The sequence below is a fragment of the Rhipicephalus sanguineus genome, chromosome 5, assembly GCF_013339695.2.
Source record: "Rhipicephalus sanguineus isolate Rsan-2018 chromosome 5, BIME_Rsan_1.4, whole genome shotgun sequence".
NCBI lineage: Eukaryota > Metazoa > Arthropoda > Arachnida > Ixodida > Ixodidae > Rhipicephalus > Rhipicephalus sanguineus.
Genome location: NC_051180.1, coordinates 123880986 through 123898120, shown reverse-complemented (window position 1 = coordinate 123898120; position 17135 = coordinate 123880986). Strand labels below are relative to the sequence as shown.

Below are 17135 nucleotides of genomic sequence, written 5' to 3'. Positions count from 1 at the left end.
AGTATAATTTTTCTTTGCTCAAAATGAATACAGCTAAAAACGAAATTACTTTATTTCTAGCCTCAGCGTTAATTATATTTATGCAAAAATAGAACATGAATGACTTATGGATAAATAGATAATTATTTAATTAAGATTAATTACTCTAAAACACATAAATCAACATATTATGACATTATTCTTGCGGCAATAGAATGTGAAGTGCCCCGAGATAATGTTGTGTAAATCTGACGCATTTATGGACAGTTCTTCATAGGTCGCGCTAGAAACTATTGTTGCCAAGTTGCAAGTCGAGCATGTCAATACTTGTGTTTCTTTCGTCAGTGTGTTATGCAATGGACTCGCTGATCTTCGTTCAACTTGTGGGATTGCTACAACCCCCTGTAAAGTCGTTTTCGCCTCACGGTGCACGCACATCCGGCGGACTAGTCGTAGCTGGCGTGGTTAGTTTCGCCATCTAGCGAGAGATGGCACTGTGGATGCATGGTGGTACTGCTTGACGGGAAGCGAGGTTACACTAGCGCTTGAGGAAGAATGCTTTCAGTTTGTTTGGTTATAGCGCAGCTGTGGAGGGTCACCTAACGCGGGAGGCCCGTGGGACAATTCCGTGGCTTGGTCCCACGGGCTCCCGGGTGAGTCAGATGTCGGCGATGCCGCATTTGCAGTACATTGTATGTGTTACGTTGTTTTGTGTGTGTTATGTTCTCTGTGTGTTTTATGGCCATTGTATTTGGTTATTTAGCGTGTTACTAGTTATGTATTAGATTCGGCTGGCGAGCTCACCATTGTAAAAGCTGCTTAATGTCCATGTGTTCATTTGCTCAACGGCGTGACTGTGTTTGTTTGTACCGAGAGTGTGATTCTTTTGACCCCACAAACAAATGTCACACTAACTATCCAAAATCTTCTTGCTTCTAAGCACACAAACTGTTTTTGGTTTTTGCCTCCATAGTACCGTATTTTCCAGTGTATAAGATGCACCTTTTTTCCGATATTTTCGCTGGTGCGTCTTATACAACAGTGCGTCTTATATACGCAAAAAGTCATGCGATTCTGCAAGACCAAATTGTTTATATTTAATTCACGAGCACGATAAACTGAGCGTGAGAGAATTCGTAAAGATATATCTAATTTTGTTATAAGAATGGGGTGGCTGTGATCTTGCATGTCAGCTACTTGCTGTTCAAGCAGTGTGGCGACCACGGAGATCATGGCGGCAATAAAAGCCACCACCGTCGCGCCCCCCCCCCCGTTGTACTGTTTCAATTGTTTGTCCTTAAACAAAACATCAAACCCGCAGAACTGAGGCAATAAATAAAAAAGAGCACCACAACAGTTCATTGTAATGCCCACAATATCAGTTACAAAAAGCGAAAGTACCACTTCGTTATCATCATCATCAGTTTCCGTGTGAGGTGTAGCTGCAGTCCAGCAGTAGTCACAGCTTCCGGCTTCCGGCCGCCATTAACGTTTTGTATGTGGTAACCGTGCGGCGCGTTCATTGTTTATGTGTTCCCGCCAAGTGACCCAAGTCTCGTAATACCGTAGAGGTATGGTAGCCACCATAGTAGAGGCAACACCAACGATGTGCTTCAAGGTGCTTACAACGCTGCGTAAAAGTTACTCAGAGGCCGACGACGGCAACCCAGCGACGATGCCAACCGAGGCGGAAGAACTTTTGACAGTGCGCCAGAGGATGTGGCTTTGAATCCAGTAGAATACATTTAAATAGTGGTTTTCTGCGCCTTAATAAAACTGCTGCTTACAGATATTCAGTACCGTTCGTGACTACGCATTTCGCAATGAATGTACTCTGCGTGGGTCATTGTGTTTTATCATGTTGACAGTGTTAAAAATGGATGCGTGTTATACAAAGGTGCGACTTATACACCGGAAAATACGGTAATGCAAATGTGTTGGGTGGGATTCGAACCCGACATCTCGCAGTCAACAGAAATATACCACACCATAGCCAACGAGTCACATTTGCGGGTGAACGAACCTACAACTGCGTGGAAATTTTCAGACACGTGGTTTTCCACAATTATGTCCCGATATTTTGGTAAACAAGGCACTATATTAGTCTGTGAGAGCTCAATACTTGAGGGAAGGGAGGGAAGTGTAATTTCTTAACGAGTTGAATTTTTTGCCAGAGCATGTGCTCTTTGGATGCGAAACCGAAACTGGGGAGATACAGGGACGACTGTAACCAAGACCCTTTGGCAAACAACATGGTAGCAATTAACCATGCTGCCATAGTTGAAAAGGAACGAAAGGAAACCAGTTCAGAAGGAAAAACCACTCCATTGGGTCCAGTCAATGCCCGCGACACAGAAACGTTATTCCTGTTATCTCTCTCTGTCTGAAAAAGGTATTTTCACTCAAAGATAAGAAGATAAAAAGGCAGCTGTCTCGGTATTTCCGCCATAATTACATCATGCCTGGCATATGCCTTTAAGCCTGCATTGTTAAGATAGAGGTAAAAACCACGCATCTCCATGAAGTGAATCATGATGAGTGGGCGAAGCTCTGGGTATCGTATGGGTAATAATAATAATATCTGGAGTTTAACATCCCAAAACCCCGATATGATTATGAAGGACGCCGTAGTGGAGGGCTCCGGAAATTTCAACCACCTGGGGTTCTTTAATGTCACCAAAATCTAAGTACACGTGCCTCAAACATTTTCGCCTCCATCGAAAATGCAGCCGCAGCGGCCGGGATTCGATCCCGCGACCTTCGGGTCAGCAGTGGTATCGTATGGGTGAGTAACCGTACGCTACCCGTGTGTTGCCCCATATAATGTAAATTGAGTGACATAAAGAGTCGACGACAAAGCTAGGTCCTAAGGTCCAGAATGTCTACGTTGAAGTCGCCGACTAGTATAAAAGGTTTATAATAATATCTGGGGTTTAACGTCCCAAAACCACGATATGATTATGAGAGACGCCGTAGTGGAGGGCTCCGGAAATTTCGACCACCTGGGGTTCTTTAACGTGCACCTAAATCTAAGTACACGGGCCTCAAACATTTTCGCCTCCATCGAAAATGCAGCCGCCGCAGCCGGGATTCGATCCCGCGACCTTCGGGTCAGCAGTCGAGCGCCATAGCCACTAGACCACCGTGGCGGGGTAGTATAAAAGGTTTGTGCTTGTAGGTATTTTATATTGTTCTGTCACAATTATGACTGATGTTTGTCCATTGTAAACCTTTTTTTTTTTTTTTTTCCATACATACACATATGTTTCGACTATAGCAATGGTTTTCTATATATCGTGACAGAGGACAGCGAGAGTCGATGACAAAGCTAGGTCCTAAGGTCCATAATGTGTACGTTGAAGTCTCCAACTAGTATAACGGGTTTGTGCTTGTAGGTGCTTTATATTGTTTCACCACAATTATTATTGATATTAGTCTATTGTTAAACCTGATGTTTCGATTTTACCAATGCTGTGCCGTGCGCACGGATGCCATACGAACAAGGCTCGGCCTTAAGGTGCTTCGCCCCTAAAAAGAAAATCTATGCACAATGCATGCAGACAAAACGCAGCAGCAACTATCCGTACAAATTTAAAAATTCCAAGAACTTATGTGCTGTAAAACATTACTTGAAGGTTCCTCACCAATAATTCTTTCCAATATATAAACTCTCTGAATCCCAATCCCCGTGACAATAGTAGCATTGCAAGAACTTATGTGCTGTAAAACATTACTTGAAGGTTCCTCACCAATAATTTTTTCCAATATATAAACTCTCTGAATCCCAATCCCCGTGACAATAGTAGCATTGCAAGCACACTCACATGTACAGTAAAACCTCATTAATACGTACCCGCTTTAAACGTACTAATGGTTAAAACGTCTGTGACGAAACCCCGATCGAGTCCCATAGAGCCCAATGCATTCGCTGACCGCTTAAGCCCTAACGGTTTGCCCTATGCCTACTGGTTAGTGCGTACCCTGCGTACTGCGATAACTTTTTGTGCCATAAAATTTTACTGCGCCGCTGAACTTCCTGATGCCACAATATGCCGCCAAAGGTTTTTCTGTTTTTTTCAAGAAGTGCGGAGATTGGCTGATCACGCATTCCGACTGCTGCGCGATTGTGGCGGTGCCTTTGCAGGTAAGCATTGGGAAAGAACAAAGGCGAGGTGGCGACCACCGATGAACTTACCAGCATGACTTATCGCCAACAACCTTATCACAATAAGTATCTTCAGCTATCTGCTTGGGCACGCGTGCGGTGGAGCACTACTTTAAGCCTACTGCATGCTTTTATTTGGCGAAAACCTGAACGCACTGGGCTGCCAATCGCTGCTACCTCACTGTGCGGGGACGCGTGTTCAAGCGTGCACAGCTTTGTAGATATGAAAGCAGACGGCTGTTGTGGAGTTGAGAGTTGCGGGCTGCCGACGCTGAGAAACCTTGCTGCATTGACGCTATCACGCTAAACGCACGCGTATGGAGCAAGCGTAGCGCTGTTGTATCCATACTGCACGCTTTTATTAGGCGGCCACCCAACGTGCTTCCGTCCGTTGCCAGGACCACTAGAGCGTCGCGGAGTGCGTATCGCTTGCAGGAAGCTCGTCATCACTGTGTTAACCGGTCAAGCTACTCGCCGCATCTGTGCACTGTCTGGAACGAAGTGGGTACGAAGAACACTCCCACGACAAATGCGCGTGCGGTACAGCAAGCGGCCCGGTAGTGACGGCGTGAGTAGAGTACGCAACGCGCTGCACGCAACTAGTCAGGAGATGATCGGCTCCATGTGGCCATACCACGTTTCACTGAAACTGTGTCAGTTTTCGTTTAGTAGCAGATCGCGGTACAGACACATACTACACATATATCGCAGAAAGCAGACACTGTCTGTTCTGTCACTATGTCAGTCACTGCGTATCCCGGATGCTGTAATAGTTTCGAAATGCTCTTTGGCATCGCCACCGCGCATTATCGGGCAGTCGTGTGAGAGTGCCAGGATCTTTTTTCCACTTTGGCGAAAAGGAAGAAAAGGCTTTGCGGTGAGTACTTTAGGCAATAATATTTGCTGTGGCATTCTATTCATTTCTTTGCTGGTGGCGATGGCGTACGCCAGGAGATGCAGATTTGTACTTGGTGGTTAATGCGTAGTACGGTTTAGTGTGTAGTTATGCCGCGTTCCCGGCAGGTACGTATTAACGAGGTTTCGCTGTAGTACGGTTTCCTGGCTAGTACACAACTTCCTTGGAAAAAGAAAAAAAAAAGAAAAACGCTCTCGTGTAACACCCAATACACCAACTTTAGAGGTCTGCGAAATTAAAAAACAAAAAACAAAAAAGAGAAATAAAAAGAACATTAACACTGCAGTTGGAAAACCACTGAATTTGGTATCAGTTGATATTGTGGCTAAATGTTTTAATGTTACTGGAATATTTACCAGCATGCTGATGAGGTGATAAGCTCTAGTGATAACGGAAGTGATGTCAGGAGAAGAAAGGATAAAAATTGAAGCAGAACTTAGGCACTGGTTCCAAATATTGAGTAAATCTGAGTGTAGATTATAGTCAGTTTGAATTATTACAAATTCAGGAAACTTTACTAAGGTGAAAGTTTTTTACGTCTCATGCTAACGTGATCTTAAGGGCAAAGCCAGCACAGGCTCAAAATCTTGCAGTCACATGATCACCCGCATGCCTTAAGCCACGGCGTGTGCGAGCTGCACATCAACTTCGTCTTTGCGGCTTTTGTGTGAGTAAAAAAAATGAAGAAAGTGCAAATATCACGCAACAATTCGCAAGCGGGCAAGACAAAGTGCGCCACGGCGGAAGAGGCTAGAGCCGCTCGAAATCCCACTAATCATAAGCGCCGTCGGGAGGAAGCAGCTATGAATGAAACTCTGGCAGCAGCCCGATGAGAGCAACATGCGGCCCTAATATGACACAGGCGTTCTGGAAATGCAGGAGTCATGGAGGCAGAGGCTGCTGCCGCAAAAGCAGATCAGTAGAAAGTTCCACAGAAGATCAAAAGAAGGTCTAAGTAGGCTTTTTCACCTTCACATTTAAAAAAAAAAAGTTCTCAACGTCCCCCGTTAATTTTTTCTGTGTGGGCATCGGAGGTGAGGAAAGCGGGTACAGGGAGGAGAAACCCTGGGTTTTCAAATGACATCAAGATAGTGGTGCTCGGCGGCTAAAGGGGTGCCTCTTTGAAAAAGACTGTGTTCGCATGATTCTATGCTCCTATTTTGTCATTCGTGCTGACAAAATTATTTTCATTGTGGCACTTAGTGCGTTTCCAGCTAAATTGTTTGATGCACCACGGATTTAGCATCGCTGATGTTGAAACCAATGCCCTTGAAAAACTTATTGTTAGTGTCTGAGTACATGTATTACAAGATTGCCCTGAAGTGGCACCGTCAACGACTAAACAACATGTGAATGTGGATTAGCCGAAGCTGCTTTTGCATTCGATAACCTCCTCAAGCAAGTCCGCCGTTGGAAAAGTACAAGGAATACGAAACTTCCCCACAAACAGCAGAAACGAGACTGCATGACGCCAGAACACTGGAACTATCGCCATAGAGAACAGCAACAAAGGAACACAAACAGCAAATGGAGGACGGGTGACATATACTAGATATGTGGCTAGTTTCTCAGTTCGATCTACGAATATTATAGTGTACTTGTGAATTTTGCTTACTGTTTTACTATCAAGACATATCTGAGGTTCCCTTGGTGCAGACTTTTTGCGGCAAGATGCTGTTTCGGTGTAGCATGGTGCAATGAACTTTTCACGGCACAATTTGATGCCTTTGAAGTAGCTGTTCCCCCAATTACTATAGTTAGACAGCGCAGCTGCACATGCAAGGTGCATTCTAGTTATAAATACAGCCCGCCCCAAAGAATAAGTGGCACAGAAGCAATGGCAGATCAGGCTGCACTGCCACATCATTCACGTTCTTACAAAAAAAGGAGAGAGAGAGAAATATTTCACCACAGCAAGCACAGCCTGTTCGCACACCTGAAACACATTGCTCCGATGGCCACTGTCGTACTTGAGCACAGGCTCGCCCGTGGCCCAGTCCCAAATGACGACGCTCAGGTCATCTGATCCACTGGCCAGCCGAGTGCCCGTCGAGTTGAAGTGCAGCGCGTTTACGCACCCATCGTGGGCGTGCATCTTGTACATGAGCTCCAATCGCTCCACTATGCGCCGGCTGCCATAACAGTCCAAGCGAAACTTGTCCACATGCGACGCAGCTGCCTTCCGACCGTACTCGCGCTGTGTCAGGGCTTCCCAGACCAGCCACTTATACGCAGGCGCAGGGGTGTTGGGCGTTGGGTCGTAATTGCCCTCTAGGCTCTCTGCGTCGTCCTGCATGTACAAAAAAGAAAAGCTGCAGTGACTGCCAGTCCAAGCTTGCAGAATTACTAAAACGTGTACTGCACAAGAAAGGAGGAGATCGAGGCATTAAGTAATGAGAAGTTGCTGAAACAGGAAATAACACTGGAACCAACGTTTTGACAGAAGGACTCTCTGGCAGTTGCCCCAACGATGACAGGTCAACGGCTACTCAACAAGTAAAGAGCGTGGTAAATGAGCCGAGACATATTTCGCGGCATTTTGTTAAAACATTTGCAAGATCTTTGCTACATATTAAAGACCAGTTGCAACGAAATTTCACTTTACGTAAGTTCATTAATAAATGCTAGTAGTACATACTATGCAAACACGAACAATGAATTTTCGAATAATGTATGTGGAACAGGCTTCCTCAACCTAAAGTAGCATGTGTATTGAACGCAAATCACGACTGGTACGAGTGAAATTACAAAGTCTCATTAATTAGAATTACTGCATTAAATTACTGCAGAATTAGAATCTGCAGTAATTCCAGACATTCACCTGCATTTTATATTTCCATGTATTACTTGTCTGGCTTTTATAATCACCCTATCATGCATCCCGAATAAGTCACTTTCAACAAAGAGCAATTTGTATTTGAAGTTAAAATATAGTACTACCGTATTTATTCGAAAATAGGTCGGGCACGAATATAGGTCGACCCCTACTTATAGCGCTCTACGAGAAATAAAAAAAAATATTCGAAAATAGGTCGACCCATGTTTTTTTTAGAAACAGGAAAATTGAAACATGGCACACCTTTATTTACAATTAACTTAGCGCCCTAGTCGCTGCCGGGAGTGTCATGTTCGTCAGATGTGCAAGGAAGGTTGTCGGATTCTTCGCAGGCATCCTCGGCATCCCAAATGACGTCGACTTCGCTGCCATCGAATGCGTTGGAAATGCAGCACTTTTTAAAGCCAGTCACGATAATTTCCGCTGGCAAGTCTTTCCGCGTGTCCTTCACCCACGTCGCAACTTCATTGAGGGAAGCCCTTCTTGCGGCGTCCCGTCGGTGTCATTGCAGCATCCTCCTTCATGAGCCACTCTTTGCAACTCTTCGCCACCCGGTCCTTAATGTAGCCGGGACGTCATACCTAGCGGTATGACGACCAGGTCTGTTGGCCTTCTGCAGGGCCTCCTTGACGCCCGGAGCCTCAGTTCTTTTTCAAGAGCGTCATGCCTGCCAATTGCTGGGCCGCGAAAAGCACGACGCTATCCATTGCACGCGAACAGTCGGTCCCGCTGCTTCCGCCAACCCCTAATCAACTTTTACGTCGAACTCACGCTGAGCGGCACATTTGCTGGAATTCTCGGCAAAAAGTATCACTTGACGCTTGAAGTCAGCTGTGTAGCGCTACCGACGTGACACCGTCGCAACCGCGCATTTGCAAATGCGAACCGTCACGTCAGATCAAATAACAAACAAAGAGTGAGGCCTTAGGCCAGTGCCAGTGCGGCTGCGCGTCGGCAGGCAGCACGGCTAGGGGGCTAGGGACTTCACGGCCTACCTAGGGAAATCACGGGTTCCAGCGCAAACATGGCGGAGCGGCTGCATTTCGCGGGGGCTTTGAAAAGGCGGTGTGCAGCTATTGCACAAATAACTTTTTTTTTCTTAGTTACTTAGTCGGAAAAGGCGAACGGGTACGGTTTTTATACCAGATTTTATGGTATATAATGTGCGTATGTAGCAGGAACTGCTTGAAGAACAGCAGGCGCGGCAGTTGAACGGCATAGGTGCGGTGCTTTTGGTCGCTTTGATCGCGAATATAGGTCGAGATTCTTTGGTCACGAATATAGGTCGATAGCTGATTATGGGCAACATTTTTGGGAAAAAAGGTCGACCTATATTCGAATAAATACGGTAGTATACAGTTTCTTTATTACAATTACAAAAAGAAGGAAAGAAAATTAAAAATTTCTTTTGAACGTTACTAGTTCAATAGTTCTTAGTATACCCTGCATTACATTTAATGGTAATATAGTATGTCACAACAAAATGACAACATAAGGAAGAGACGTACGCAAGTACAGTAGCATCTTGTAGATAAGACTCTGTGTAATAAGCTTTTCTGGACAACTCGTTACTTTTTCCAGCCAATGTCTACTAGAAGCTACTTTCGATGGTCAATGCAATCTATGTTTTCCCCCCAAATTGAATAATATGACTGCATAAATGGGCTTTCACTGGCCATTACTAAAACTCATACCTTCAGATATCAGTGCACCAGCTTAAATACCCCTCCAACTATCTACGAAAAATGTATTACATGCCCATGGCCATGTAGACTCTGCAGCAGCAGCATGGACAATTCACCACTTTTCGTGGTTCGATTACTAATGCACAGTTTAGTTAGAAAACTGCAGCTTCCTTTTGCAGGCATCGAAAGGAATAATGTTCAGCACAAACTGACAAGCTACTTCATTGTTGAATAAAAGTGCGTTGGCTGAGGTTCATGTGGCATCGAGAGAAACTTCGCCTAACCTACACTATTGAGTTTGTACTCAAATGTGCCTACTTTTATTAACTGATTGTTGAGGTTTCAAGTCCCAAAACCACGATAAGATTATGAGAGATGCCGTAGTGGAGGGAGCCAGAAATTTAGACCACCTGGGGTTCTTCCATGTGCACCTAAATATAAGCACATGGGCCTCTGGTATAAGCACATATAAGCAAATATAAGCACATTTCGCCTCCATCAAACTGCGGCTGTCCAGCCGGGATTCGATCACGCGACCTGCAGGTCAGCAGTTGAGCACCATAACGACTAGACCACCACGGTGGGTGAATGCGCCTACTTTTGGGAGCTTGCTTTGGAAAGTATAATTTTTTTCTATTATACGTTTTACTTTCCGCCTCCTGTGATGACCGTATGGAGATTCCACTGTACTACACATACACAAGACATTACGACAATGGAACCACGACAATCGTACCTCCTCTCGGTCATCTTGGCTCATGTGGAAGGTGTCATCACTGTTTACGGAGATGTTATCGTCAGAGTCTTCGGTGAAGAAGCTGCTGCTTCCCCCTCCTCTGGTAGTGTCGCCACTGGTGTTGTCCTCAGATGCCGAACCCGACCTTCGCGTTCGGCCCAGCAGGTTGAGTAGCCTGCGCGTTTTCTTCTCTTCAGTTTTCTGCTTCTTCTCCTCTGGAAATCCTAGAAAATAAAAAGAAAAGACATCAGCTTGCGCAAGGTGAGCAAAATACCCAAGTACAGTTGCACGAGAACAACCTGCACACATAGCTGTCGGCCTTAAAAGGCCCCCAAAACCACCTCCGATATATTTTTTTTAACATTTCAAGTAAATGTGCGCATCGAGTTCAGCAGTGTCAAACACAGCAGCGTTACGCGCTGCGGGTGTGCCTCGAAATAAAAAAAAGAAATAATTCCGTATTTTTCTCCGTACCTTTTGGTATCCCTAGTCGGTTGTGACATCGCTAGTAGAATCTGGTCATGCCAGCAGCAGAAAGAACCTGTTTGTCTGCCTGCAGCTACATGCACTTGCTGCTTGTCCTCCTCGCATGGCGAGGAGGAACACTCGTCCAGGAGGAGAGACGAGCCAACGAATGGAGTGTAGCGAAAGAAACAGCAAAACGAGCGAGCGCCACATTTCGATCATCAAATGAGTGTACTCCACCATTAAGGCATGATTTCGAAAATTTCTCGTGGCTACGTGTTCACAGACTCGTGCAAAACTGCAACAGCGCAACTAAATTTTGACTTCAGGGTGGTTTAGGGCGTAGCGTTTCCTACAATATTCACTAGAGGGAACTCTGGCGCTGCGATCGTTCAGCCACCATGGGAATGATGGGTGTTACATGGATTTGACTAATCTTTGTGCTTGCGGCTTCAAACGCACTTGTGGCTTTGTTTACTGTTGTGTTTTGGCTTTTGTGTCAGATGAAAGAATGGATCATTGTGAACTTCGTGAGCCTAAAAAGGTTAAGGTGGTGAAGTGGAACTGCTGAATGTTTGCTGAACTTTGCCTTGCAACAAAGCGGCTGCAGGCCACAAAGAGCCACACTAGCCAAATGGAACCAAAAGTACGAAGCTTAGACGAATCCATGTACTACCCATCATTCCCATGCTGGCTAAAGTGCAATGCATACCTGCCAACCTCACAGCACGAAAATCCGGGAGACCGCGGGGGGGGGGGGGGGGGGGGGGGGGGGGGGGGGGGGGGGGGGCAATGTTTTTTTTTCTTTTTGCGTAGCGGAAATTACTGAGACTGGAAACTGACATCAGAAAGGAATAAGGATGTTTGTTTTGAGCACTTGAATCAAACTTCTTTGCTTGTGAAGGCACCAAGGCAGTTCACAGGCGCACGTGGTACAGAATCTGTACTTGTCACCTTTCCGCGAAGTCACAAAGCACGGAAACCCAGCTGTGTATGAGTCCAGAAACACTTGCAAGTACTTTGATTTTGACGCCGTCATCGACCTTCTAACTGATCTCGGGAGACACGCAACCCCCACGGCAGACGGCGTAGCGTACAAAACGCGGGGGCCAAGATGGAGACGCAAAAGTTCTGGCTAGGCTTAACGGAAACGATTGCCGCAAATGAACTGAACGGTGGCCGGAGCGGCAAGATTGCGACTCACGGCGCTGTTTCTCCCAAGCACGCCGATATCGAGAGTGCAAAGCACAATGGGGGCCACTTACTTACCGCCGGTCTGCCGGCCACCCCTCCTTTTGAAAATGGAATGTGCTCGACAGTCTCGTTATCGGAGCGCTCGTGCAGCGCCGCGGCTCCGGCCGCCGTGCACTTTTGGCAATCTTTTTCCGTTAAGACTGTACCTTTTCCCTCGCCTTCTTTCGGTACGGTGGCGAGCGCTTCTCACGGCCAGCCGGCCAGCCTTCGCCCAGATGCGCAGTGCCTAGAATGTACTCAGCGGTACTCTACGATATGGTTACAATGAAATAGAAGTGTGGTGGCGAGTGCTCTTCCGCAGCACCGCCACAGCAGGAAAGGCTGACGTACGCGCATAATTTTAAAAAAAAGAAAGAAAAAAAACCGCCTCTGCTGTGGTGGCCACTTTTCGGGAGATTTGAGATGACATTCGTACAATCGGGAGATTAGGTCCAAATTCGGGAGTCTCCCGGACAATTCGGGAGAGTTGGCAGGTATGGCAATGTGTTGCAGCTCCCATAAACGTAAGCGTCAGATTTCCCTCTAGTGTATCAGGAAACTCTATGGTTTAGGGTCCCTTTAAGGACGGTGAGAGCAGCAAAGTGGGCTTGTTAGTTGATCAGTAGAAGCAACTGACTGTGGCGCCAACTTGACACGAAGGTAAAAGACACAAAGAAGACACATGCAGCGGTAATGGGTTACATAGGAGAGCTTTGAATTGTCTGCAAACTTCTAAGCGCTTGCAGGTTACCGGATTACTAGAGGCGTAAATGTGAGTGGCCTCAGTGATGGTGCTTAACTAAACTAAGCTAGCCAAATGCAAAGACAGCATTGCAGTAACCAAGTGTACACTACTTCATTGCTGGCATAAATTTTACGCAGCAGTGTAACTGTGGGCATGGTGCCTTTTGAAATCTTTCTTCAGCAGGACACTAGCTGAGTATGCATGCATGCACGCACGAGCACACACACAAGGTGTCTGTAGATGTAGCTAGACGAAGCACGATGAAATGTCACTACTACGAGCATCTAGTAGTTTGGTATTCCACAAGCACCTTTATTTCTAGTCATAAGCATAACCTTGGGACAGCGGGGAAGGGAGCCCAGGGGTTTCACCACCTCTCCTTCCACATTGAAATGTTCTGTTTCTATGTACAGTCGAACATGCATATATTGAATTATTGTGTATATCAAACAGCTGTAAAATACCCTTTAACATACAATCAAACAGGCAAATTTTGAGCTCGGAAAACAACAAGAAATAGCTCAATATATTGTATAATTCGATATAAAGCTTTTAAGGGGACACTAAAAAGAAACAATGAATTGGTTTAGATTGATAAATTGTAATCTGAGAACTCTAATGTCGTTAATCTAGCCATCATACATAGGTTTATTAACATAGGAGAAAATGAAGTTCAAAGTTTCATTTTCAAATTTCGCGCCGAAATCTCCGTGCGTGATGTCACGGATTTGAAAGTGTACTTATCGTATTTTGGTGCCATTGGCCCAACGAAATTTCCTCAAACTTGGTATGTTTAGTATATGGCCCCCTCAGAGGACAACATACATCATTTTTACCGATTAGGAACTACATAGGACCTAGTAGGCGCCGTCAAAATACATGACATCACGGCTATTGGAGCGGAAACTTCAAGGCGGTGTCGCCACCCACATTTGCTTTTTGCGCGTTTTCTCGCTTACTAAGTGTCTTCTCGCAGCAGTGTGGTGTTTTTGGTATCATGAAAAAGTAGTTTACTAAAACAACAAAAATTGTTTTACTCTTTAGTGTCCCTTAAAAGAATTTACCGCATTTTCGGTGAGCAAGTTGCCTTCACAGCACTGCTTCATGATAATGCAAAGAAGGCAACGTCACAGCAATATGCTGGATTTTTTTTTAGTTTTCATTCTTACGTAGTTTGTAGTAGGGAGAGCAGATTATACGCAGGGAGGGGGTTATACGTGACAAAATGTGGTATCAAGGTAAACAGCGCCTCAACGTCTCCACATGCTGCTGTGCGTGCTCATTTGGCGATGGAAGCCTCTATTCTGCCTTTGTCCTAATGACGGCCTTGATCTTTAATATCGTACTCAGCGTACTTCTTGGGATGCTGTACACAGCAGCAATGTCAGACTTTTCTCTACGTTCAACTGGGTTGATTATCGCCAGCTTTGCGAAGTACAGCCAAATTCTTCAGTATCATGGCAGCCATTGAGTTAACAAGGGGAGTGGAGAAGCGAACAGGCAACATCGAATGACGGACTGACGAGCCCAACGACGAGAAATCATGGGAGAAAGCAGGCGACGGCAAGTGGTATTTTCTACTCACTTTGCGCGGCACCCTGCTAATTGCACTGTTCACTCTCCCAAATGCATGCGGGAATGTCCCCTTCCATGAGGAAAAGCCAACTTCTTGCGAGGGAAAGCCAACTTCTTAAGACGTTTCATACTGACAGATGTTCGATATATGAAGCGTTCCGGATATTTTCGTCAAATGGAGCGATAAATTTTTTTCATGCATTGATGTTAAATCACTGTCGTGTCTGAAAATAGTTCGATATAAAGGATAATTCAATTTAACCAAGTTCAATATGGTCGGGTTTGACTGTATTTTCTATATATATATATTATCTTATATATCGAATTACCTACTATATATAAAATTCTTTTGTGATTCCCTTAGACTCAATATATCCCAGTTCAACTGAATCTATATACATGCATACATGCACACACAAAAGCATACACAAAGGGCATCCTAGTGTATTTTTCACACATCCAAGTGTATTTCACACATCCAAGGGTATTTTTCACACAGAAAGCTTCTAAGTCGCAAGAAATTTGTCCCGGTCTGGGATTCTAACACCAGTGTCACACGGTGCACCGCTGATCGCGATGAAGCCTGATCAGGATCAAATTTCTCAACAGTTATTAGCTCTCCTCATAAAAGCACAAAAAAGAGCCAATGACGATCAAGTCAAGAAATTCGGTCCAGGTTGAGCGCGATTGTGATCAAAAGTGACCGTGTGACTCTGGTATAAGCTGGGACTAATACTTTACTGTGCTGGTCACCCTCCTCAGTAAGTTAACCAGGAGGCTATAGGATTGCAGAGCGAGGACCACTTGATCGATGACTCAAGGCACACAGACACCGAATATGGTAAAACAGTGCTGCGAAATCCCGCGAGTGCGAGCCAAATATCCCAGCAATTCATCACGACCCATCTGTTCCAGCAAGTCAACTACTCACCATCGCTGTCGTCTTCAGTTTCCGTTGTGGGCCTTTTCTCGGCTGTGCCGGCAGCCTCCTGAGGCTCCGAGGCCCCAGCCTCGGCACAGTCCTGGTTTCCAGAGTCGGGGCTCTCCTGCCCTCCATTAGATGCATGGGCAGGTGCATCAGGCCGGTCGTCCGCTGGCTCACTACCAATGCCACTGTCATCTTTTCTCATCAACCTCCCATCCACATCCCCTTGGCTCTTGCTGTCCTTGGGTCGTTCATCGGCATCAGCCTCTGTGCCGAGAGACGCTTCACCACTCGCACCACTGTCGGCACTCATCTTCACAGCGAGCTCTTCTTTGCAGCTCCGCCAATATGTTTCATCTACGGGAAGAAAACATTTCAAAATCAAATTCTGAGGTTTTACGAGCCAAAACCAAGGTATGATTACAAGGCCAGCTGTTGTGGGGAGGGGGGACCTCAAATTAGTTTTGCCCACCTGGTGATCTTTAACGCGCACTTAAATCTATGTACACAGATGTCTGCATTTCACTCTCATCGAAATGCAGCCGTCGTGGTCGGGAAACAAAGAATACACACAATAGAGCCGGTGCCCAAGTGCAAACTTTATCGATTCGTAGAAAGACGCGATTGACACAGCTGTTTACGGAAAAAGTCGAGACGGTAAAGTTAAAAACAAGGAGAATGTGCTGTGGGTAGCAAACCGCCGAGCGCTGCTGAACTGAGGGTATTTACTGGAAGCGCGTGCTCAATATGATTCCAGTAGCCTTTGGACAACTCCTCCACTCTTCGGACGACTCTCACGAAGTGACCGCTTGAAAAGTGGCAACGTACTATGAGCGTGCACACTGATGCATCGCATTGCTCAAGTGCGCGCTCACGGCTTTCGCCGAAAAGAATAAGACACGACTAATGAAGCAATTGATGTGCACCTGTTAGGCGCGCCAAACACTGCGCAAATGCTCTCAAAGCAAGCTTCGTAAACTTACGTAATAACAGGTAAGCACGACGTAACGCGACCGCCGAATCAAGGGTTGTATTTTATTGATACCTTAATCTATGACATATGGAGGAACGGAAGAAGTGGCATGCCGATATGATGAACGTTATACTCAACGACACTTTGTTTGTGCAGTGCACTCTACGTTAAGGCAAGGACGCTTTTACCGCCTGTGCGCGTCCTTGCGTGAATCGCACTTATCTGTAGTTTTCTGACGAGCGTGTTTTGTATTGGTCATGCGTGCAAAATTACGTAACGCTAGTGAGGGGCCCGAACACAACACACCCGCTGCGTAGACCAGTTAGGTCCTAGATAGTTGCGAACACAAGCAAAACGATTAGCTACGCTTCTGCGTGTGCTAGTTGGCACACGCGCAAACTCATCGGTTGAAAACAAGAGGCTCCCCCCCACACACGACTGCCATTTTTCGCAAGGTTAAGCCTAGAGATACGAGGAGCCAAGCGCTATTTTGGCTCATACGCACTAGATGTCTGCGGGTACGGATGGACTTAATCGCTCAAATACGCATTGTTCTCGTAACGTTTCGGCTGCTGCCCCTACGCTAACAAAGTGCTAGCCGTAAAGCACGCCACTACCAACCTTTCCGATATCTTTCCACCTCGCGTTGCGCTTCGCGCAGTGTTTAGAACCCACACAGCTGACGCTTGTTGTTGTTCTGACGTAAACGTGATACATACCGCTTTATATGCGCAGTCGCGAGTAAACCACTCCGAAAATATACTTTTTGGGTGTATTACAAATAGCGTACACGCGTTCACATTACGCGAATGTCGAGCGAAAGCTACTTTGATCATCAACGCCAGAGGGCACGCGCTGTTTCCGCTTTAGTTTATTTTTGTTTTGCTTGTAACTTTAGGAGC

The 17135-nt window shown here is 45.8% G+C and overlaps 1 protein-coding gene across 3 annotated transcripts in view; it reads right to left on the bottom strand.

Moving 5' to 3' along the window:
* The window catches only part of LOC119394212 (DDB1- and CUL4-associated factor 8), a 57802-nt gene extending 40734 nt beyond the window's left edge, over window positions 1-17068 (bottom strand). For 2 of the 3 annotated variants that reach the window (XM_037661488.2, XM_037661486.2), the window contains exons 1-4: window positions 16855-17068; window positions 15267-15617; window positions 10318-10541; window positions 6997-7350 (exon numbers count right to left, since the gene is read on the bottom strand). In XM_037661488.2, the coding sequence (XP_037517416.1) occupies window positions 6997-7350; window positions 10318-10541; window positions 15267-15573 (885 nt within the window). In that variant the 5' untranslated portion in view covers window positions 15574-15617; window positions 16855-17068. The remainder of the gene's footprint in view (window positions 1-6996; window positions 7351-10317; window positions 10542-15266; window positions 15618-16854) is intronic. The other variant, XM_037661487.2, reaches the window with a different exon arrangement.
* Window positions 17069-17135: the final 67 nt, after the last annotated feature.